This window comes from Eubalaena glacialis, chromosome 3 (assembly GCF_028564815.1).
Source record: "Eubalaena glacialis isolate mEubGla1 chromosome 3, mEubGla1.1.hap2.+ XY, whole genome shotgun sequence".
Taxonomy (NCBI): Eukaryota; Metazoa; Chordata; class Mammalia; order Artiodactyla; family Balaenidae; genus Eubalaena; species Eubalaena glacialis.
In genome coordinates, this window is record NC_083718.1 from 185,393,117 (window position 1) to 185,417,791 (window position 24,675).

Here is a 24,675-nt window from a genome sequence, read left to right on the forward strand (position 1 = left end):
AACAGCACACACAGTCGTGGGATCTGAATCCGGGCAGTCCGGCTTCTGCGGAAGGAAGGCTGGCAATGGCTAGGACCAGGGTCTAAGGTGAGGCATCAACAATGAGGTGGAGGCCACAGAAGGAGAACATTCCAGGCAGAGGGGAAGAGCACATCTGGAAAATGGGAGATGAGAGACCCTGGCCTGGCCAGAACAGAAGTGTGAGCGGAGAATGGTGGGAGATGGGCAGGGCAGAGCTCATAGAGCTTGGTGGCCGTCGGGTGGAATTGGGACTTTTAGAAGAGCGCTAGGGAGCCACAGAAGGGTTTCTACAGGGTGCATGACCAGACTGGGGTAACGGCAGGTGAGGGAAGCCTGAATTTCCAGCAGAATTCTCTCATGTTGGAGGGCTGGGGCGCTCTCTGAGGACCGCTGAAATCCATTATTCTGCAGGGCTGGTGCTAAAGGGAAACCCCGCCTCGCCTGGCTTCCTGGGCCGAGGCCCATGTGGCTTTGCTCTCAGCATCCTGGCCTTTGCAGGATGTGCTGACCAGGTCATTTCCCGTTGCAATGTCCTGTCACTTCCCCTGAATCCCCCAGCCCTCCAGGCCCAGATCCCCAGCCTGATAGTACGACGCCAGCCAGCCGGAAGGGTCAACCCCATACCGTTTGACCTTCGTCCAGCAGAGATTAAACTGATTCCTAATTAATAGCCTGTAGGATAGACAGTTACCTTGGTACAGCCTGCAAGTAATTTAAAGCTTGTCTTCAGGAGGCCGGTCCATAAATAATGCTTAATTAGCTGAAGGTTTCCCTGGGACACACCAGCTCAAGGGCCTCTGAACTTCAGGTTGGGGTGGGAAGGGGATGCTGAAAGAGTTACCCCCATAAAAAAAAGCTGTCTTTCTTTACCCAAAACAACAGCTATATTCTCATCTTCACCAGCAGCTCCCAGAAGTGGTGCCAGGGTCCCAGCTCAGCCGCTTCCTGGCTGTGCCCTTGACATTTCCAGGACCTTAGTGCCTCATCTCTAAAGTGGGCCCCAGCTCAGGTCCACAGCCCCTTGAGGACTTGCCTAAATGTATGGGTCGAATTAAGGGGGGAAAAAAGGATTTTAGAGCTTTTTGGATTTTGGAAGTGAGGCTAAGGGGTTGTGGGCCTCACTATAGCACCTTTGAGAAGCTCCTGAATAAATGCTGACCATGGCAATGACCGTTACATGGCTACTGTTGCCTCTAAATCTAATATGCCTCCGTATTGCCTGCTTTTGCTTTTTGCATGTGTCCATTGGGTGCACAGACAGCCCTTAACTAGCTAGCTGTTGTCAGCTGTCTGTTTGGGATGTGTTGTCCATTCTACAGCAGGGAGTGACTTGGTTGGAGCGAGTTTCCTGCAGCCCAGGGAAGGCGTGGAAGGCCCGAGAGCCCACATTTTGTCCCCCACCCTGGGTACTGCTACTAAGCACTCTCTGTGTATGATCGCCCTGCCCAGCTTCCTGGGTGTGCGACCCAAGCTGTCACACACGACCCCTCGCTCAGAAGCGCCCTGTACTTGTCAATGCCCTGCTGTCGCCATTGTGAAATTCTCAATAATTTTTCAACTAGCGGCCGCACATTTTCCTTTGTCACGGGCCCAGCGAGTGATGTGGCTGGTCCTCGTGACAGCCATACTGCCTGGCTTGTCAACTTTATCCCTCCCAAGATCCTCTCCCGGGATGTTATCATCCGTTTCACGGGGGAGGCAAAATGATTTCATTCATTCACTCACGTATTCCCCAGGCACCTGATGACCAAGCCAAGTGCTGGGAACACATGGTGAGCCTACATTCTAGAGTGTGTGTGCACTGGGGGAAGGGGACAGACAATAAACAAGCAAACAAATAACTTAAAATTTCAGATAGTGACACAATGTTGGAAAGACAATAAAACAGGGTGATGTGAGGGAGAGGGACTTAAATATTAACTTCAGTGAAAGGGAAGCTGGAATGGGCTCTGGTGTTATAAGCTGGGTTCTTGGCGTGCTTTTTAAAGATCTGGGGTCATTCTAGGTTCCCCAACTCCTAAAAGGACTTGAGTTAGTGGGGTCCAAGTAGGGGAGCCAGTGTAGGGGCTCCTGGGGCGCCGGGGACTATTTACCCATATGTTCCCATAGCCCCAGCTTCTCACAGTAAACACAGAAGGCTGAGTTTGGGGGGCTGGGCGGGGAAGGAGAGGGCTGGCCCCGATTTCTCTGAGCGCCTCCAAGTTCTCACAGGCCAGGCCCCTGCACCTGAGGCTTCTAACCAGCCCTGGCAGCCTGGTCAGGGTTTCTTGTACTTTTGACCTTCCCCACACCAGCAGAGGGAAGCCAGTTTCAAACCTCCCCACTTCCCCGGTGGGAGATGGTGAAGCCCAGAGATGCCAAGTGACTCATCCAAAAGTCACACAGCAAATCAACTCCAGAGCAGAGTGCTGGTCGGCCTGGCCCCAGTCAGGCGGATTTCCATTCCCAAGGGCAGTTCAGAGCCTGGGGCTGCCAAGGGTAGGCAGTCCAGGGCCGCTCTGGGAGCTCTCTGGAAGAAAGAGTAGCCCCCTGCCCTGTGGAGTGGGGGAGTGGCTGGTGGGCAGCCACCGGGACACTTTGGCACCCGCTTCCACCTGGAAAAAGGGCCTCCAGCGCCCCTGGCTTCGGTGAAGAGGAATGAGTTTCCCAGAAAGCCGAGTGCAAAGGCAGGCACTTCCCCAGTCTGTTGGGCAGAAAGCCCAAAGCTAACCCCAGAGGCCCAACTCTCGGGTTTGGGGGCCCCCTGGGGAGGCAGGGGATGGGGTGCCTAGTGGAGAGGCTGACCCCGGATGAGTGGAAGCTGCCAGGCTCCAGGGATGCTCCGGAGGAGGGAGGCCGCGCTCCAGCTGGGCCGGTGCCTGCCCGGGGGGCGGCGGAGGAGGCGGCGGGAAGGTTCACGCTGCGGCCAGCAGACTGGCTGCGTGTTGCAATGTCTGGTGGCGTTTGCAGCATCCTGTCCGTGTGTGCAGCTGGGGTAACCTCGGGCCGGCGCGGAGGAGCGTGTGTGGCTTTCAGGCCGCGCGGCCTGGAGGCTGCTGGCACCTTGCATCTCATTTACAGCTCTGGGTTCAGCCGCAGGTCAGCGGCGCGGGTGACATCACGGCGTTTGTTTACCGCTCGGCGGCCGGAGGGAGGAAGCGCGGGCGGTCCCCGCAGAGGGAGGGGACCCTTTTCCCCCCCTCGCCCCCCGCGCCCCCCGCGCCCGACCCCAACCTGGCCCCCGCCCCGCCGCCCCTGTGGCCTCCCCCTCCTCGCCCCGCCCCCTCCCCATGCACACCCCGCCCCCAGCCCCACTCTTCTCCCCGCTGCCCTTTCCCCTTCTTCATCCCCAGCCCCATCCCCAACACGACGCCCCTCCTCACCCTCCCGAGACCCCACCTGTGAAGCCCCTCCTCATCCCGGCACCGCCGGCCACAGCCCCGCCCACACCCTCCCCCATCTACCTCCCCCCCCTTCCCCTACCCCTTCCACCCCTTTCCCGTCCGCCCAATGGGAACCCGGCCCAATCCCCACACGGGACTCTAGCCCAGTCCCACCCAGCCCCTCGCGGGACCACCGCAGGACCCCACCCGCCGCCCGCCTGTCCCTGGGCCCATTTTCAGAAGGACTTCCTGGAGCCTCCTGCCAGATCCGTTGAGGTTTCCCCCGGCGACTCCTCCTGCCACCCCCTCACCCCATCATGTGAGCGGGGACCCGCCTCCCTGCACGGAGCGGGCTGCGATGGCCGGCCACTTTGTTATTGGAAACTGGTGTGTTTACCCGGGCACGCTAGGTGGGTAGCTGGCCTGCTTGGCCCGCATCCAGGCACCGTCCACCTGGAACTCTTTCCCCCTCACCGCCCCGCCCCCCCCTCCGCTTAGGCTCAGTGTTCTGGAAGCTGAAGGGACCTGGGGAATCTAAGTCAGGATCTTTCTCTTCCTCCATACCTGGAACTTGCCAAAGCCCGCCTTGCCAGGAGAGGGAGGCTCAGGGCCTCAGTTATGGCAACTCTGTTCTTCCATTTTCTCAGGCCAAACCCTTTAGGGCCCTCTTGGCACCCCTTTTCCTCTGAATCCATCCTCCTCCATCACCTCCACCCAAGTGCCCCAGCCCCATTCACCTCCACCTATCACATCGGTCACCTGTGGGTGCAGCAGGGCCCTCGTCCACCTCCCTGGTTCCCGCCCCCATTCCAAACCCCCAGTGCTGCGATCAGAACTCATTCCAGAATCCAAGTAGAGCTGTCTTTTCTCTGTTCACAACCCTCCGAAGGACTTCCATCTCACTGGGAATAGAATTCAAAGCCCACCCCCCACCCTCCCATGGCTACAGCCCCTAACCTCACGTCTCCTACTCAGCTCTTCCACTTGGCCTCCTTGCTGTCCCCTGAACACACCAAGCTCATTCCTACCCCCGGGCCTTTGCACTGGCTGTTCCCTCTGCCTGGAATGCTCCTTCCCCAGATGTCTGCATGGCTTCCTCCTTCACTTCCCTTAAGTCTCTACCCAAATCAGAGAGGCTGTCCCTGTCCCCAATCCCCATCTAAATATCACTCCCACCACACAATCACTTTATCCAGCCTCCCTACAAAGCTTCCTGTTCCTTCCATGCACTTTTGGCCGCCTTTATATATTATATGGTCAATCGTTTATTGTCCGTTGGCCCACATCTTCCCCATACACACATGAAAGCAAACTCCAGGAGAGTGGGATGAATTTATTTCCTATTATATCCCACGGCCTCCAACAGTGTCTGGCAATCCAGTCACCACCCAATAAATACTCCTTGAATGAGTGAGTGAATGAACAAATGAGTGAATGAGGCAGGACAGGGAGTAGTGAGAGAGCTTGGCTTTGGAGTCCGGGTTCAAGTGTTGCTTTGAAACTTCTGGCTGTACAGCCTGCACGCGTTACTCAGGCTGTCTGAGCACTGGACTTACGGTCCCATTTCTCAGGATGGTACTACTGAAGGCCTGCACCAGGCTGGAGAGTGGTCTGCAAATGCTGCCTCTCCTCTCCCCTCCTCGGTACCCCCACCTCAAGGTCACCTGGAGTTCTCCATCAGAAGGTCAAGAGGGAGGAACTGGGGCAAAGGTCATGGGGCTTCAGCTAGTGACTCTGGCCCGAATTTCCCCACCCCTGTGTTTTGCCAAGGGTGGTCTGAGGACAGACAGGGAGAGGCACAGCCCTTGAGTTTCTGGCTGGAAGTGAGAAGTTGTTCTGCTTTCCCATAGAGTCAGCCTTTGAGATGGTTTCCTTGGAGGGTTTTTGCAGCGGTCTTAGAACCAGAAATGTTCCCAAGAATCACACTCAAGGATGAGATGGGACTTAGATGAGTTGTCACACTTGGTTTCTGAGCTGTAGCTCTTGGCAGGTAGTGGTATTAGGTTTTGAGGGGGGTGCCCTCTGTCCTCGGGGACATGAGGCGTTCATCACGGAGGGAGACGTGTGTCTCAGCGACTGAAAAAGAAGAGATCTGGGAAGTTAAAAAAGCAGGGAGGGCTTCCCTGGTAGCGCAGTGGTTGAGAGTCTGCCTGCCAATGCAGGGGACACGGGTTCGAGCCCTGGTCCGGGAAGATCCCACATGCCGCGGAGTAACTGGGCCCGTGAGCCACAGCTACTGAACCTGCGCGTCTGGAGCCTGTGCTCCGCAACAAGAGAGGCCGCGACAGTGAGAGGCCCGCGCACCGCGATGAGGAGTGGCCCCCGCTCGCCACAACTGGAGAAAGCCCTCGCACAGAAACGAAGACCCAACACAGCCAAAAATAAATTAATTAATTAATAAAAAAAAAAGCAGGGACATGCACACGGATGTTTATAGCAGCTTTATTCGTAATCGCCAAAACTTGCAACCAAAAAGTCCTTCAGTAGGGGAATGGATAAATAAACTGTGGAACATTCAGACAATGCGATATTATTCAGCACCGAAAAGAAATGAACCATCAAGCCGTGAAAAGACACAGAAGAACCTTAAATGCATATTACTAAGTGAAAGAAGCCAGTCTGAAAAGGCTACATCCTGGATGATTCCAGCTATATGCCATTCTGGAAAAGGCCAAACTATGGAAACAGTAAAAAGATCAGTGGTTGCCAGGGGTCGGAGGAAAGGAGGGAAACCCTAGAGGATCTTTAGGGCAGTGAAGCTACTCTCTCCGATACTACAGTGGTGGATACATGTCATTATACATTTGCCAAAACCCGTAGAAGGTACAACAGCAAAAGTGAACCCTAATGTAAACTATGGACTTTGGGTGATAATGATGTGTCAATGTAGGTTCATCAACTGTAACACATGTACCACTCTGGAGAGGGATGTTGATAGTGGGGAGGCTGTGCGTGTGGCAGCGGCAGGAGTTCAATGGAAACTCTGTGTACCTTCTGTTCACAATTGCTATAATTTAAAACTGCTCTAAAAAACAAAGACTATTAATAAAAAATTATTTTTAAAAAGCAGGGATAGTGTTGGGGAGCGAATATCTGTGGGGGTCAGGAGGACTTTACATGAAGGCCTCTCGGGTAAAGAGACATTTGAGCAGAACCTGTAAGAAGAGAGGGTGTGGGGAGAGGGCCACTTGGGCAAAGAGGACAGAGAACAGCTGGTGTGAAGGCCCTGAGGTAAAAGTGGGCTGGGGGGTTATGCAAGCAAGGAGACCAACGTGGTGGAGACCAGTCAGCCCTGCGAGGGGAGGAGCTGCGGGCAGAGAGACGGAAGCACGTCGGAGCGGGAGAGGCTTGTGGTCATGGTAACCATTGTAAATTTCACTCTGGGTGACATGGGAGCCACTGGGAGTTGTAAGCAGAGTGACAAGGTCTGACTTACGTTCTAGAAGGATCTCTCTGGCTACTTTGTTGAGAATAGACCGAGGCAGGGGCGGGGGCACTGGGGCAAAGGTCAAAGCTGGGAGACAACTTTGGGCCATTGCTGTGGTCCAGGTGAGGGATGATGGGGGCTGGGCCCAGAGTGGTAGCAGTGGAGGAGGTGACAGAACCAAGGATGCTCCTGGCATACGCCCAACCACCCGCCCTGGGCACCATGCCAACCTGCGCTCTAAAGGCCACCAGTATCCTTGCAGTGGGGGCGAGGATCATCCCTGTCACCCATTCAGCAAATACTCGGTCAGCCAGACCAGGCACTGTACCGGGACGGGGTGGCGTCTTTCCTTCTTTCCCCAGGATGTGTACGCCTCGCTGTCCAGTCCTCGTCCCATGGCATGTGGGACACCCGTGCAATGAATGGATCCATCCTTTTGCAGGGTCCCTTTGCTCCTGCAGGTGAAGGACAGAGGCGGAGGGCACAGGATGTCTGCGTGGCATCAGACCACGCAGGTTGGAGTTCCAGCTCTGCCACCCACCAGCTGGGTAACTTTGGGTATATCGAATAGCCCCCTGTGCCTCGGTTTCCTCGAGTATGACATGGGTACAATATCCCCCTCCTAGAGCTGCCAGAGGACGAGGTGAGAGACCGCAGCAGGTGTTGAGCTCAGTGCAGGCAGGTAGCGAGCACTCGTGGTCATCCCTGTGCCTCCTAAGGGACCGATTCCAGGCTGGACGGCGGCCGGGAGGAAGTCTCTGCCGGCCCCAGGCTGTGGTCAGCGACTTGTGGGAAGAGGACACCGCTGGGCAATCTAATTTGAGGAGCTTCAAAACAATCCTCTCCAACAGCTGAGCCAGCAGTAGCCAGAACATTCTCTGCAGGCCCGGGCAGGGGACGAGCCTGTGTAATCCGACCACGCGGCTCCGTGGGAGGCCCTGCCTGCCGCTCAGGGAGCTCAGCGGTGCAGGATCGGGAGGGGAAGGCAGGCTCTGGCCTACGTCCCTAGGACAGAGGCCCCGTGGTGACCCGCTGAGGTCACGGCTCAACAGTGGGACACAGGTAATGAACCTGAGGCTGCTCAAAGGGCAGGGTGCAGACAGGGGTCTGGAAACAGGACTCCCAGGAGAAAAGGCAGAAAGGAAGTCCAGGAAGGAGACAGCTGGAGACGGTACCCGATCTCTGTCATCAATTGCCTTTTGGAAGAAGAAAGGCTGATGGCTTGTTGGGAATGTGGGAGTGATAGGCCAGCACTCCCAATGGGTGAGAGCTAGAGGCATCCAACCCGGGTTCATTCCTAGGAAAAAAAAAAAACTTCTATCCTAAAGAGCAAAGGGCTGTGATCAGGAGTGTTAGCATTCAAACTTTATTCTTTTTTTTTTTTTTTTAGCAACAGAATCTTTGTAGAAATGACTACTATAGAAGCCCAGTGAAAGTGCCACTGCTCTGGATGATGGAGGATGGAGAGCCGGCTTGGGACCCTGTCTACCAAGCCCCCCACCCCTCGGCAGCCCCTGAAGCTCCTCACTGGAGCCCCCAGGGTCCCCAGAGCTCAGCGTGCAAACCTCTCCTCCTAAGAAATCCTCCTAATGGGTGACCTGCAGCCTGCTTTGCAGCTGGACGCTTTTGACGCTGGTCTCCCCCTTCCTGGGTTGGGGGTGTGAACAAAGGAGGGTCCTCTAAATCTGGTGGAAGGATGGGAATGGGGAGCTCTCTAAGATTCTGGGGTTCAACCCCGGTCAAGGCTGTGTCCACAGGTGAGGCAAAGAAGCCCCAGCTGGGGTCTTCCAGGCATCCATCACCCCCGTGACTCCAGTTTTGTGGAGGATGGCGGGATCTTCTGTGAGCGAGGGGCGATCTATTTCTGTTCCTGGGTTAATAATAATAGTAGGAGTAGTAGTAATAATAAAAATAATAGCTAGCATTTGTCATGTCCTTTCCTCATCCTCCCAACCACCCTTCCAAGTGGATGCTTCATAACCTTAATTTATAGAGAGGTTAAGTGGGTTTTCCAAGTTTGTGTAAGTGGTAGATCAGAGAATTGAACCAAGGCTGTCTGGCTCCAGAGCCCATGTTCTAGGCTACTCTACTCAAGAGAGAGAGAGAGGTCTCTTTTTGGACATGGACAGGGATGTGAAAGAGGAGAAAGCCCAAAATGTAACTTACCCTATAGGCATAGCTACTGAGAGTGTGTATATCAGTGTCTCAAATATGACCTGGCCGCCCACAGGCATGTCCACTCAGCCCCTCCTTGCTGACGACCTGCTGTGTATCACACGCTCGGTTTTGCTGTCTGCTTGTTCTCATCTGGCCACAGGATAGATTTTTATTCACATCCTCCTGCTGGAGGTGCTGAGCGTGGAGAGCTATGTGCCCTCCAAATTGTGACTTTCCCACCCCTCCCCACCCTGCTGTGGTTTGGGGTCTGGTGGGTATTTTCTTTCCTTCTGAGAAGCCAGCTCAACACCGCTCTACTCCAAAACACGGAACCCATGGGACATGCCTGCCAAAGACCCGCCCAGGGACTTAGAGCTTTCCGGGGCTGCCAATTATAAACAGATGCTCCTCCTGGGATCCACCCGGAGGCCACCCGGCTCATGTCCCTGGTGGGACCATGCGCCACAGCTGAACTCCAGCAATGAACGCCAAGGCCAAGCATTTGTGTGAGCCCCTCTGGGTGAGGAAGGCAAGGCTGGGTGGAGGAGAGGCACTCACTGTTCTTTGATCAGCAGATTTTTCTCGAGGCCTCCTGGGGCCAGTGCCACGAGACAATGCTCGTTGGCTTTTACTCTGTACCTGGCCCGTGCTGGATGCTGAGGTTAGGAGATGACTACTGACTCCCTGGAGGACCTCCCAAGCTTGTGGAGGAGCTTATTCACAAATAGGCCCAGCACACTCACATCTGTGCACTAGTGGCAGAACAAACAAGGGTTAGTGTTGGCACTCAGGAACATGGGTTCTGAGTCACACTATGCCGCTGCTTGTAAGTGGTGTAACCTTGGGCAAGTCATTTCATCTGTCTGCACCTCACCTGTAGAATGGAGAGAGAAATCATACCTACTGGTGGGATTGTGAGTATGAAAGGAGAAAACACTTGGATGTAAAGTGTTCAATAAATGTTAGCCAGTATATAGTGGTGTTGTTATTGTTGTAGGGATGATGGAAGGAGGAGCCAGGGAAGCTTCAGAATTGTGGGGCCATTCAAGCAGGGTTCTGCAGGATGAATAAGAGTCCACAAGTAGCCTTGGCATTTAAAACAGAGAAAAACAGTCTGTGCTGGGCACTAGGTAGGGTCACAGTGAACCCAGGATGGGTGAGATTTAGTTCGTGCCCTCCAGGAGACAGTATGTAGATGTGAAATGGTGAGACAGCACACACAGGGCCAAGTACAGTGCGTAATGAGTGAGTGTAAGCTGGGAACTCTGGAGCCCCAGTGAGCTCCCTCATGCATTCACTCAGCAGTGGGGAGAGACATGCAGATAGTCACCTCACAGTGGATGGGAGCCCTGAAGAGGCAATGCCAGGGACCTGGGAAGCAAGCCAGGGTTGGACCGGCTGTGCTGAGTCACTTGTGTGAAAATGGCCTGTTTTGGAAATGATCTGTGGGAAAGCTTTTATTCTGTCCTTCTTTTTTAAGATCATAAATGATGGTACTTGTCTTTTAGAGGCATTTTTCCTATATAGACAAGCACAAAGAAGCAAACCTATGATCCCACCCAACACAAGCCCTGTTCTTATGTAGCCTGGTGACGTCCACCAACTTACTACGTTTTTAGAGCTGAGATTATCCTGTATGGATAATGCTGCACCCTTTTCTCCTGACCATGTTTCCATGGTGTGAACTCTCATCATTCTAATGGCTGCAGAAGAGGGTATATCAAGGGGCTGTGCTGTGATTTTCTCAGCTCTTCTTCTCCATGGGAAATAATAACAGAGAGCAGGTGCTGAACACTAGGCGGGTGCCAGCTTTTGCATGCTTCATCCCCACAAGACCCCATGAAGAGAGGAGATGGCTTTTCTCCTACTGGGAGAGGGAATCATGGTGAAAAACCTCAGTTCAAATCCCACCTCTGCCCCTTGGTTGCTGTGTGACCTCAGACAAGTTGCTTAGCCTCTCTGAGTTGCAGTTTCCTTAGATATACAACGGGCATAATACAGCGACCACAGAAATGCCCCAGTTTCAACAACGTTCCCCTTTTTATTCTTTATCCCACTCACAGCGGTTTGTGTCCGGCTGTTTTCTCATTCCTTCGCTGTCTCCCTGAGGCACAGACCATGTCTGTTTTGCTCTCCGTTAAATCCCGCAAAGGCACAGCACCCAGCCCCCTGCAGGCCCTCTGTGCGGTCCTGTCGAGGGGTTGTGGATGTTGAGGGAGATGAAGCTGAGGTCTGGGTGGGAATAAACACTGGTGTGAGGACTCAGGGGATTTGGGAGCAGAATTCTCAATGCTCAGAAAAATCCCACCGTCCCTTGGGTTTCAGGGGTGCATCTGCGGAGGACAAAGGCTCCGGGTTCAAATCCTGCCCCCGCCACCCACTGAGTGCGACTTTGGACAAGTTAACTCAGCGCCTTTGAGCCAGTGTCCTCAGCCATAAAAAGTGGATCGTGATAGCCTTCAGCTTTGGGGGCTGCTCGGGGGTTCAGGCTCGCTGCGAGGGCAGCTCCGAGGGAGAGGAGAGCGGGACCCCGTGCCTCTGCTGGGAGGCCTGGAAGGCCAGAGGTCTTCACCCCCCTTCCCTCCTCCTCCCCGGGACAGAAGCTCGCCATTTGCCCCCCGAGGGGAGGGGAGGCCAGGGGGTGTCGAGTGCCCCTGAGCTCTTATTTTATAAACTCGGCTTAAGAGTAAATCCCGGGGCCGCTGACCCTCCCCAGCTGCTCCCTACCCTGGGAGTTGATGAAGAGGAGGCCATGTTGGGTTCCAAGGGCTCATAAATCTGCCCCCTCCCCAGGCTGCTTACCCCACGCTCCTCTCAGCCCCCTGCCTCCCGCCCACCCCGTCCTTACCCGCATTTGGGCACTGGGTGGGACTCGTGTCAGCTGTCCGGGGTCACCCCCAGGTGGCTCTGGTGAGAAGCCACCCGGGCCAGCTTCTGAGCTGTACCTGCCAGGTTCCTGGTCAGTGACTCTGGGTCACTGATATCTGGGGAGAGGGGTCCGGGCAGGGCACTGGAGGAGGAGGAGGGACAGTGGCTGTAGCAGCTCCAACTGGGCAGCTCCTACCCAGGGAGGGCCCCCGTCCCTCCACTCTGCTCTCTCCCTCACCTCCCACCCCCAGTGGCTCAGTTACTGGAAGGCTCCATCAAGGTGACCAGCCCTGGCCTCCCTGTCACCATGGAGACGCACCTGGGTCCCTCCCCAGGGACTCTGAGCATCCACCAAGGGCCTGAGGAAACGCACAGCAGTGCAGAGGCTGCACACACACACGTACACGCATGCAGAGAGAGACACATTCACTCAGACATGCACAGAGAGAGACACACAGTGAGGCACACACACATCGGCCTGGGCCTCACCTCACAGCTCAGTCCTGGGTGGTTTTGAGGCTCTGGGTGAAAGTCCGGGTCTCGCTGACTCTTGGGCTAAGTAGCCTCTGTGTTGAAGGTTCTGGGACCCTAAATGGCTCAGTCAAGGAAACTGGGCTCGTCTCAGCCTCAGAGGGGCTATTTAACCACCTCCCACCCTGTCCCACCTACGGCCATGAACTTTCATTCATTCGCTCAACAAATAGCACTTGCATTGCTGGGCACCAAGATACGAAATGAACAAGGCAGGATCAAGGCCCCCGGGAGCTCCCTGCTCAGAGGGGTGGGGTGAGGAGGACAGAAAGCAAACCCGTCACAGCGTCTGGGGAGAGGTGGGGTCTGTGAGCACAGAGCATGAGGAGGCCAGTCCCCCAGCCCACCAGGGGCATCCTCAACAGACCCCCAAAAGGACACGGCCAAACCTCAGCGTCCCACCTGGGTGTATATACATGGAAGACAGTGGGGCACAGCCTTCATTTCGCCTCCCTCACCCTAGCCCCTGTTTCCCTCTCCAGGGTGTCCTTCCAGCCATGCAGACCGTGCTGGCCTTCCCGGTTCCCTGTCTGCTGGTTTTCTTGTGCTCCCAGGCATCTGGACCCCTGCGCCTTCCAACAAGCCCTTACCCCCACTTTAAGCTTCCCTTCTCTTGTCCAGAAGTTCTCAGAGTCCCGGAGGCTCCTCTCTCATCCTCAGCCAGGCCCTAGGAAACTATGTAAGCCCCAGGGTCCTGTTCCCTATATGAGATGGAGGTGGGATGGGGTTAGGCAGGGACCAGAGTAGGAGAAAGGAGGCCAAGGATTTCCTTCACCTCAGATTGACATACTCAGAAATTAGATGGATGGATGATGGAGTGGGGTGGATGGATGGATGGATGAGTGGATGGATGGATGTGAGGAAGGATGGATGGACAGACAGATGGGGTGACAAGGGAGGATGGAAGGACACTAGGATGGCAATGACTACCAGGCCAGAGTGAGGTCTGATATGGTGGAAGATGCCTGAACAGATGTTTATCTCTTCTCCATGAAGGGAATCTCTCCAGCTTCTCCTGGAGGAACACATTCTAAGTCTGTTTTTAGTTCAACAGACAAGAAAGTGTCCCTTGGAACCTGTCTAATTGCAGACCTTTTGCTCTTGAAGGACTTTTGCGGTCGTGGAGGGTGGCTGATGGAATTCTCCCTCGTAAAGCCTTTCCTGTATTTCAAGACTTCAATTAAAATAAATAAACTGGTTGGACAAGGTGGGGTTTTCAAACTGGACTTTCCCAGAGATGTTTCAAGAGTTGAAAGAACACTTTTATTTTCCTTTTAGAAATATTTCGAAAGTTTTTAAAACTGCAATAAAAAAGTCAAATCCATGGGAGCCACCAACACATTTGTGTGTCCCGCCAACTAACCCATTTTGTGCCTTTTTTGGTTATGTGAAAGTTCTGAGATTTCAAGATAAACAATTGATAAACGGTTATCACCAACAACTACTTATCTGCATGACTTTTCTCCATACTGAGTCCAGAGCAAAGTACAGAAATCAGTTAGATTCTGGTCTGGCGTGACTGGAGTTAATCCATCACTCCCACTTGAAAATGTTTGCCTTCCCAGCTCAGCCTTTCTGCTCTCATTCGTTGCTTTTAGTGTAAGAAAATATGGAGTTGGACGTGTAATTTATTCCTTTCACTGGTTTCACACATGGGGTTTCCGTGTTAGGTTTTATTTTTTAAAGGAGAAATTTCATTGATAATTTTTAAAAGAAAGAGAAGAAACAAAAATAGAAACCCATTAGATTAATCCCCCAGGAGCCTTTTATCTCTTCCTTTCTCTGATTCTCTCCAGCCCCCAGCCTTTCTCCCTCTGTGCTGATTAAGCTGGGTCTCAGGATTCTTAGTTCCCCGTCACCCAACCCTGGTTCTTTTTACCAAGAGGGGCCTCTCTGGACCCAACGACGTACCGTGGGAAGGAGTGTCATTCTCCTGTGGGTCAAGGTTGAGAATTAGCCCGGCCTCTCTTCTGAGCCTTTTATGGCCAGCCATTCATAAAATTTGTCCAACCCCCTTTAAGGATTCATGTCTTGGTCCTGCCAGGGTCACTTCCTGGTGTAATGAGTCCCACGTTTATTACCTGCGGGGTGAGGTCGTGTTTCCTTCCCCAGAGGAGCCCAGCTGCCTGTCTTCCCGGCCCTCCTTCTGCCGGACCGCAGCTGGGTGGAAGGGAAGGCTTCGCTCAGCCTCCAGGCACCTCACGGTCAGAACCTCGCAGCCCATTCATCAGCGGTGCTCTAGTCCTCAGTGGTGAGAAGGCCAGCTTGTTTCTAGCTCAGAGCATTCTGGAACATTGTACAGAAAGAGCTCTGCTACTACTTTTAACTAGGTAGGATCATGGAACTGGGCCGACGGGAGACGTCCTCCTGGAAGCCATACGTAAGAAAGACTCGTGAATCACGCATCCGCCAATGGGTCATAAACAGGCTCAGAAACTCTTGGTTCCCTTCAGAGTAGGCTCTATACATCCCTTTAACAAATCATATTGTGACTTTGCATACTCTCTTTGAATGGAATCAGGGAGGCCAGTCCTGGGGCAAATTACATACTGAATTTCTGATGGCAATCATCGAATCACGATGGCTTCCTTAATGACCACGTGTTCAGTACTGCTATCCTCTCCTTCCAGATCGTTCTGTGGGGCCGGACTGAGAAATGCCTGAAGGAGACGACGGAGGAGATTCGGCAGATGGGCACCGAGTGCCACTACTTCATCTGCGATGTGGGCAACCGGGAGGAGGTGTACCAGACGGCCAAAGCTGTCCGGGAGAAGGTGAGCAGCCTGCGAGGGTCCGGCCTCAGCTCTGCCAGACACTGCGGGGGAATGCTGGCCAAAGAGAACATTCTCACGTGGCCTGGGAGAGAGCTTTGCTTATGGCAGAATGGCCGTTTTCAGGGCATCTTGGAGGGCTTTCCTATGAAGCTGGCCCAAGTTGTGTGTGCGTGTGCGTGTGTGTGTTGCAGGGGGCAGGGACTAGGGGCATAGGTTGATTACGTAAGAGGACTGATCACCTGTTGTCCCCTTTGGAAGTTTAGGTCTTGTGAGTTTCTATCCTAGACCTTGGGGGACAAATGTCCCATTGCCCTCTGGGAAAATCCCCAACTCCAGCCATCTATTTAGACTGAATGCATCACTGAGCTCCAAGAGAGCAGAAACCACCGTTAGATATCTGACACGTGGTAAATGTTAACTATTTTTATGTAACAATAACCTCATTTATTATAGATGTGCTCTGTGCCAGGTACATTATGTGCCATAAATTATTTCTTTTTTCTGCTTTTTTTTTTTTTTTGCCACACTGCACGGCTTGCAGGATCTTAGTTCCCTGACCGGGGATCGAACCCAGGCCCTCGGCAGTGAAAGTGCAAAGTCCTAACCACTGGACTGCCAGGGAATTCCCAGCCATAAATTATTTCTGATCCCCAGAACGACCCTGGTATGGTTATTAGCCCCATCTTACAAATCAAGACTGATGCTCAGAGAGGTGATGTGACTTCCCAAGACCAGGTCCCTCCCCTCCAAGTGCAAGCCCCTGGGGCTGCCCGCCCTAACGGCCCCTCGACCCACTCTTGCCCTCAGGTGGGCGACATCACCATCCTGGTGAACAACGCCGCCGTGGTCCATGGGAAGAGCCTGATGGACAGCGACGATGACGCCCTCCTCAAGTCCCAGCACATCAACACCCTGGGCCAGTTCTGGGTAAGTTCGTCCTGAGCCTGAGCCAGCCCTGGGCATGTCCGTGACATGTTCCTTCCCTCCAGGGATCCTGGGGGCTGTCGGGGAGTGGGGGAGAGGCTCGCCAGGGCTTGGGCTCAGGCCAGGGGGGATGTCCTAGGATAGGGTGGCCGGACAAGACGAATGACCAGTTGCCCCAGGAGGCATCTGGACTTTCTGAAATGTGGGGCTCAGTGCCCTTGGCCCGCACGCCTCCCGTCCCAGGAAAGCCTGGTCGCTGGCGTAGTGTGTTGTGTCCAGGCTGGTCTGTTCTCCCTGAGGTGGGTGGTAGAGGGGCTGCTGGAAGCTGTGGCTGCTGCACACTGACCCCCCCCCACCCACCCTTAGACCACCAAGGCCTTCTTGCCACGGATGCTGGAGCTGCAGAACGGCCATATCGTGTGTCTCAACTCCGTGCTGGCGCTCTCTGCCATCCCCGGTGCCATCGACTACTGCACGTCCAAAGCCTCAGCCTTCGCCTTCATGGAGAGCCTGACCCTGGGGCTGCTGGACTGTCCGGGCGTCAGTGCCACCACCGTGCTGCCCTTCCACACCAGTACCGAGATGTTCCAGGGCATGAGGGTCAGGTCAGTGGCAGGGGACCCCCTCTCCGAGCCAAGTCCCTCCAGCAGATCGGATCAGGGGAAAGACTCATTACACACAAAGAACCAAAATTTTAAAATAACCCAGAACCCTTTATCTCTGGCTTTTTGGTCTCGTGCCTGATTCTCCATCTGCAGGGCAGTGGGGTTCTATAGTGGTTCAGGGTCCTGCTTCTCAGGTCAGGGGGCTTGTACAGAGTTCCCATGCTAAATGCATGCAATGGAATACTACCTAACTATAAAAAGGGAACCAAGTATTGGTAAATGAACAATATGGATGAATCTCAAATGTTGAGTGAAAGAAACCAGAGACATAAAAGTGCATTCTGGATGATTCCATTTGTCTGAAGTTCTACAACAGGCAAAACTGGACCGAGGTGATAGAAATCAGAACAGTGGTCACCCCAAGAGGAGTGGGGACATAGCCTGGCAGAGAGCACCAGGGAACCTTCTAGGCTTTTAGAAATGTCCTCTTCTTGATTTGAGTGGGGGTTACATAGGTAAAAATTGATCACGCTGGACACAAGATTTATGCCTTTTATTGTATGCAAATTATAGCTCAGTTTAAATACCGAAGCCCGCCCACCCCTCCTCGAGGCCACTTACATCAACGGGAATGGGAACCACTGGTTTAGAGCTTGTGCTTTGGAGCCAGGCCCCTGGGGTGTGTGTGACCCTGAGCCCGATTAGTTCCCGCTCCTGCCTCTGATGCTAATCTGTAGAATGGGATGATGGGAATGTCTACCCTTAGGGTTCTGTGATAGGGATAAAATGGGGTCTAGCATGCAACACCGTATGTGCTACATAGTAAGTGCCCAGTAAATGGTGCTATAACGATGTGCGCTTGTGAAGGGGCATAAGGTTATAGATAAATGAAAATGTGGAATCATCCAAAAACTATTTTCCTTGTTTTTTGCAATGCAACGTATAATGATAATTTTGCTTTCTAAATGATATGCATCAACTTCTTCCAAACATGAGGATAGCGTGGAAGTGTCATTGTGAGAGTTTCCTGAGAGAGTGGAAGGCATGTGGCGTAGTGCATCCGGGGGGGAATCACTCAGAACACCTTAGTGATTATCACTGAGTCTGGTTTTGCTATCAAGAATCAAAACACCTGGTTTTGCAGACTCACAGATATAGAGAACAGACTTGTGGTTGCCAAGGGGGGAGGCGGGGCAGGGGAGGGAAGGAATGGGAGTTTGGGATTAGCAGAGGCAAACTATTATATATAGGATGGATAAACAACAAGGTCCTACTGTATAGCACAGGGAACTATATTCAGTATCCTGTGACAAACCATAATGCAAAGAATATATATATATATATGTGTGTGTGTGTGTATATAGATGTATGTATAACTGAGTCACTTAGCTGTACAGCAGAAATGCACACAATATTTTAAATCAACTATACTTCAATAAAATTAAAAAAAAAAAAAACCTCCCTGTTTGGAATCACACCCCAGCTACTGAATGGTGGCGAAATCTTGAACCGGTTTTGTTACCACTCTGAGCTTTACTTTGCTCATCTGTCAAACAGTGAAAATAATACTTGCCTCATAGGATTATTGAGAGAATTAGAAATAACACATGTAACGTATCTAGTGCAAAGCCCGGGGCATATGAGATGCTCGGTAACGAACTGCTGCTCTTATTATTTTTACTAACAATAAACATCTTCCTAAGTGCATAAGTGATAAATCTTCCTAGCAGACTTCAGTCGTCACAGATGTATATATTTCCACCTGACTTATATGCAAATTATCATAGATTCTGAATTTAGAGGAGGCTGGATTAATGACTATTAATGTTCCATGTTGGTTTTTTCCCCCCATGATGTCTTGGTTTGGTTTCTTTTCATCTGGGTATACAGGAAGTGCTCAAACAATGCATATTGGATGGAAGTGCAGCAGTGGCGACCCATGGTTCTAATTGGGTGCCCTGAAGTGGGCAGGACATTCACAGACCTCGCATCCCTGTGCCTGTTTCGCCTTCTGGCATAGTTTCCTCTCCATCACTTTAAGAAGGAAATCCAAGGCCTCCCCCAGATCATTTTTCCACAGTGGCTCAGAATGTGGGCCCAAACTGCGGGGGCCTAATCCCAGCTCTGTGTGACCTTGGGCAAATTACTTCGTTTTCCTGTGCCTCGGTTTCCTTGTCTGTAAGAAGGGATTGATCATGGTACCCTGACCTCACAGGCTAGATGAGCTCCTGTGTGTGAATCAACTAGCTAGCTGGCAAGTAGTAAGCACTAGGTGAAAGTTAGCTACCTGTGGATTGCAGGTGAGCCCCGAGGGCTTGGGAGGAGAGCAGTAAAATGTTGATTGGTACCTAACCAACTCCCATTTCTTGAAAGAAGAAAAAAAAAGAAAGAAAGAAAGAAAAGCATGGGCTTCCTCTCCAACCATGCTTAGCAGCTTCCCAGGATTGAGGGTGGGAGACATGTTTAGGGCAAAACTGATGGGTTTTCTGGCAAGAGTGGCCGTATAGGTGGGTGCTGGTGTTTGTAAATTGCTCTTGGCTGATCTTTATGCTCCAGCCACACCAGACACTTTACAAACGCTTCTGCGTTTGACCCTCCACAACCCTGCGAGAGTTCTTATCCCCATTTCTCAGATGAGGAAAGTGAGGCTCTGAGAAGCAAAGTTACTTGCCCAAGACGACACAGATAGAAATTGGCTGAGCATCCTCTTTCAAGGGGTTTGTGAAGCCTCCGTGGGAGTTCGTAGCTCTGCCGGTTCCCCGGGTACCCACCCCACACACCACGGAGGGAAAAGAGAAAGCCCCACCAGCGGGCGTGTGTGAGGCATCCCCTCTGTCAGGTTCTCCCGCGGGGATCTTACCAGGAAGGGCCCCCTGAGCCCACGGAGCTTGGTCTGCCCATCCTGTCTTCCCGTCCCCCCAGCAGCAGCACTGGCCCAGGTTGGGGCTGGAAACCCACACTGTCCACCGTGTCTGTGGGGCTCCAGCGTCACGAGCCGTCTCACACGTCCATCTCCGCAGGACCCTGAGGCCGGCCCTTCCAGACTTCAGGGTCGTGGGCATCCTGGCAGCCCGTCATGATGGCAAAGGAAGCCAAGGGTTGGGGGCGAGCCCCGTGGACTCTCTGAGGCCAGCCAAGCCCGCGCTGGGGGCCCAGGAGTTGCCTTTCTCTCAGGGTGACATCATCCCCAGGTGACTTATCACCCTCGATCCTCCTGGTGCCGGAGGAGCTCACCAGCCCTTTGTGGGACTGAGGTCAGAGCCAGCAGCATCAGTCCTGCACCTATAGGCCCAGGAGCTGTGGGACAAGCAGCAAGCAAGGGACAGGGGAGACAGAGCACGGGCCTGGGGCTCCTGCCAGCCTGGTTTGAATCCCCAGTCCCCACCACCTCCCCAGAGCCTCGGCTTCCTTCTCTGGCAGTTGGAGCAAATGATGCCTGTTGATCACTCAGCACAGGCCTGGCACTTAGGGAGCATCATCCCTGTACGGGTCTCAGGTCAGATGTCTCTGAACAGGCATGAGAAACCCCTGATGTTTGCTTACTCAGCTATTCGTTCATTTATCAACCCCATGGAAACGCCCTGTAGATGTTTGAATGAATCGGTGAGTGTATCCACGAATCAGGGAATGAGTGAGTAAACCAGCAAGTGGTAGGGGAATGCCACATCGTTCAGTGTCTACCCACTCAGCAAGCATTTATTGAGTACCTACTATATCCCAGACACTGCACACAGGGCATACAGCAGGGAGCAAGACCCACCAGACTTCTGCCCTTGGGGAACTCACAGGCTGATGGGGGAGACAGACCATTCACAGGAAACAAGCGGACAGGCAAGGCCATTCTCGATTCAGTCAAGGCAGTTATCAGGGGGACGAGATTAGAGGCCACTCTGAGTGGACGGGAGGAAGGAGCCAGGCTGGTGGGACAGCTGAGATGGGAAAGATCTTAAGTGACAGTGCTGGCCACGATCGCTGGGGCAGAGTGAGAAGGAGGAGAGGTGGGACCCAGAGTGGGTAGAACTGAAGACAGAGCAAGGGGCCCCGGGAGGGCTTTAGCAGGGCAGGACGGGATGTGAGTGAGGTTTGGGGGAGCCCTCTGCAGTGCTCTGAGAATGGGTCCCAGGTGGGTGGGTGGGCTAGAAGCCCTCAATTCTCAAGGGAAGACTCGCTGGGAGGAGTGAGAGGATGAGGAACTCCTGACACATCCCGGGCGGCAGGGAGAGTGTTCCAAACAGGTCTCAAGTCTCCCACACAGGAGAAGCCAAAGGGATGACCCTGACATGTTAGCCACAGGGGTTTTCAGCAGAAGCGCTCGCTTCTCGGGGGAAACCCACGCTGTCTCTTCCTGCCTGCAGGTTCCCCAACCTCTTCCCGCCCCTGAAGCCGGAGACCGTGGCCCGGAGGACGGTGGAAGCCGTGCAGCTCAATCAGGCCCTCCTCCTGCTCCCGTGGACAATGCACGCCCTCATTATCTTGAAAAGGTATGGGGCTGGGGGAGGAAGCTCTGGGTCAGGCTCATGCTGGCCATTTCCCCTTCTCCCAGTGGACCCTGGTGGGGAAGAGGCCTCAGGCAACAGAAAATACCCAGGTGATTGATTAGTCATGTCTGCTGTGGGCGTGAAAATGAGAGCCGTGGCATGTGTGCCATGGATATACTATCCTTACTATGGAGTGGCTGTTCTCAAACTTGTTGGTCTCAAGAACCCTTTACAATCTTAAAAATTATTGAAGAACCCAAAGTGCTTTTATCTATGTGAGTTGTATCTATTGCATTAGAAATTAAAACTGAGAAAAAATTTTATGGGATTTATACATTTATTCATTTATATATAGCAAGAAAAAATCCATTCAGTGTTAACATAAATGATATTTTTGTGAAAAGTAAATGTATTTTCCAAAAAAAAAAATGTAGTAAGAAGAATGGCATTATTTTATATTTTTGCAAAGCTCTTTATTATCTGAATTAATTGAAGACACATGGATGCTCATATCTGCTTCTGATTTTAATCTGTTGATGTCACATGTCATGTAGCCTCTGGAAAGCTCAACTGTACACTCATGAGAGAATGAGAGTTAAAAAGTCAAATCTTATCTCAGTATTATAATAAAAATAGTTTGACCTCGCAGACAGACCCCTGAAGAGATCTCAGGTACCCCAAGGGTTCCTAGGCCACACTCTGAGAACTGCTATTCTAGAGACTAAATCTTGGCCCTAGCCTTCAGGAAGTTCAATCTAATAGGGAAGACTGGCGGTCCAGTGGTTAAGGCTCTGCGCTTCAACTGCAGGGGGCATGGGTTCAACCCCTGGTTGGGGAACTAGGATCCCGCATGCTGTGTGGCACGGCCAAAAATAAAATAAAATAGAATAAAATTTTAAAATGAACATCAATTAATGGGGAAGACAGAGATTTCGTTGCCAAAGGCTCGGGATTCACGGAAACGTCCCTGGTGGGATTTACCAGGGCAGACCACCTTGGGGGGTAGGCTTTACAGAGGAGAACATCTTCCTCCAGAATTTGCCCAGCATCACATTCCCTAGAACTTTCCAGACTCTGGGCAACAAACCATTCCCATCCCACTCCCACACTGAAGGGGCCATTGCAGGTGCCCCACTAAACACTGTTTTCATGGGCCTCTCATGCTGCAGAGAGAGCTTTGACCCTGGAGCCCGAGTGACCGTGGACTCTTGGCTCCTCTGGGCCCCCAACCCCCAGCTGACTGAACCCCTCTGACCTGAAAGGCCTTTTCAGGAGGTGAAGCACCCAAGTGCCTTTATCAGATGTCAACCCCCAGGAAACCAGGTTCCCCCCTGGCTGCTGTGGACACAGTGGGCATCTGAGGAGCCACTCTAACTGCAGGCAAGAAATCTCAGGACCCAGGGACACATCAGTCCGTCCCCTCTCCTCCAAACTCAAAGCCCCTTCAGGGACACAGAGTAGGGGACTCCAGGCATTCAGGCCACACCTCAGCCTCCCTCAGTCCATCCTGACTGTTGCTTTGAGATGCTACTTGGCCGCCTCTGTGAGCCTTGGAGAGCAGGGACTTGGATCCTCACCAAAGCCAAGCTGATCGTCCACCTCAGGGAGCTTCCTAGAAGGTTTTGGGGACATTCTAGAGAAAAGCTAGTTTGTCTAGAACACCTCAGCACCCTCCACAGTAAGCACCCAGCCTACATTTCCTGTTCTATCCCCCACTACTTTCCCACCCAGCCTACATTTCCTGTTCTATCCCCCACTACTTTCCCACAAGAAGCAGAGGCCAGCCCCTCCCCATTCCCTGCACCACGGCCCCTTTCACCTTCCCCAAGAGAAATCTTCACAGGCTCAACTCTACTGCCACCACCCCCAGGAAGCCTTCCAGATTGCTCCAGCTGGAAGTGAGGCTTTCCCATGTTGCAACTAGAATGGACCAGGGCCCTTCAATTTCATTCAACAGAGGAACTGAGGGCGTCTCTATACTGGGCCCTGTGCTAAGTGCCAGGATCGGAGATGAAATATCTACCGCAGAGGCACCCATGGGCTTGACAAGTAAACAGCAAGCACAACTCCGGGGCTTGTTGGGGAAGCACAGAGCTATGGGGAACCCCAGGAAAGGCCTAGGGGTGAGTCTGGAAAGTTTCCTACAAGAAGCAAGAAATTGTGTCATGCTGAAGAACAAGGCCTGATGGTATCTGCAGGTGTTTTACTATCTGGAGGGACATAAAGGATGAGAAGTAAAACCTGAGGTCCCAGCTGTAGGAAAACATCACTATGGAGCAGAGCAAACTTGGCTGGGAATCTTGAGACGGCAGAGAGGACAGATTTTGGTGTCAAGTGTATCATGTGCACAGTGTGGCTGCGTAATAAACAATGCATGGGAAAAAGAGGAGGTGACACCCAGTACCTGACTCCTCAGCCCCACACAGTAAATATTTGCTGAGTAAGTGACATTTGGAGTTAATGGATCTCTGAGATACTTATGGGCCCTAAAATGCTGAGTGTGACTTTGAAAGTTTGTAACACCCACCCTTTACCTTGTAAATAGCTATTTATCTACTTACTTGAAAGCCCTTCCTCCATGGAGGGGTGGGTAGCGGTGGCTTGTCGGGGGAGCCGGTGTATGTTGGAGAGAGGGGTGGGGAGAGCTTATGGGAGCCATCACTTTACTACACCTCTTGTGTGGCTACCAGTGACCCGGCCACTTGTCTCCCCGCTAACCATCTTCTCTTTTCCCTCCTCATTCCACCAGCATACTCCCACAGGCTGCCCTCGAGGAGATCCACAAATTCTCAGGAACCTACACCTGCATGAACACTTTCAAAGGGCGAACATAAAGGCAGGACGCAGAGACAGGCTCAAAAGCCACAGAACCTGAGGGGGCGTGGGCACCTGGGCACACGCCCATGTGCCTGTCCCTTGACACACTTCTGCTGGATGAGCAGGACTGCTCCTCTCCTGGGGAGGAATCTGGCTGCGACCCCCCAGGCCAGCCCCAGGACCTTTGCACAGGACTGATGGGTGTAACTCTGACCCCCGTGGGGAGGCAAGAAACCAGCCAGCAGCTGCCTTGACACTTTTGTACATTTCTGATTCTGTAGAGTTTATTGTTAAATTGCTTCTCAAGTCTAACCAGCCTCGGCAATGTGCATAGACTATTTCCGGGAGGGTCTGTGCCCACACGCTCCTCCTTCCCCTCCAAAATCCATTCATCCTCAGCTTGTGCAAACTGGTTGAACGGCAGGAATACAAAATAAAGAGAGATGGCTTTTGCGAGTTCCTTTGTTGAAATCCTTGACCTCTGGTCCTTAGTGGGCAGTGGGGAGGGGACCAGACCCAACCACAACACGCCATCCTTTGAGAGAGAATTGGTCTGCTCAGGGTCCCCAGCTGCCGGGAGTGGAGTAGGCAAGAAGGAGGCAGAGATCGGGAGAGAAACTGGAGCCCAGACCTGGGGGTACATGGCTCCTTGCCAGCTCTGCCAGGCCCCGCCCAACAGCCATGGGTTGGGGGGCACTTTGCCTTCCTACC

General features: G+C 52.9%; 1 protein-coding gene across 4 annotated transcripts in view; it reads left to right on the forward strand.

Moving 5' to 3' along the window:
• The window catches only part of DHRS3 (dehydrogenase/reductase 3), a 40,559-nt gene extending 16,139 nt beyond the window's left edge, over positions 1 to 24,420 (forward strand). For all 4 annotated transcript variants that reach the window (XM_061184931.1, XM_061184933.1, XM_061184930.1 and 1 more), the window contains 5 exons: positions 14,997 to 15,140; positions 15,948 to 16,067; positions 16,431 to 16,669; positions 21,025 to 21,150; positions 23,897 to 24,420. In XM_061184931.1, the coding sequence (XP_061040914.1) occupies positions 14,997 to 15,140; positions 15,948 to 16,067; positions 16,431 to 16,669; positions 21,025 to 21,150; positions 23,897 to 23,981 (714 nt within the window). In that variant the 3' untranslated portion in view covers positions 23,982 to 24,420. The remainder of the gene's footprint in view (positions 1 to 14,996; positions 15,141 to 15,947; positions 16,068 to 16,430; positions 16,670 to 21,024; positions 21,151 to 23,896) is intronic.
• Positions 24,421 to 24,675: the final 255 nt, after the last annotated feature.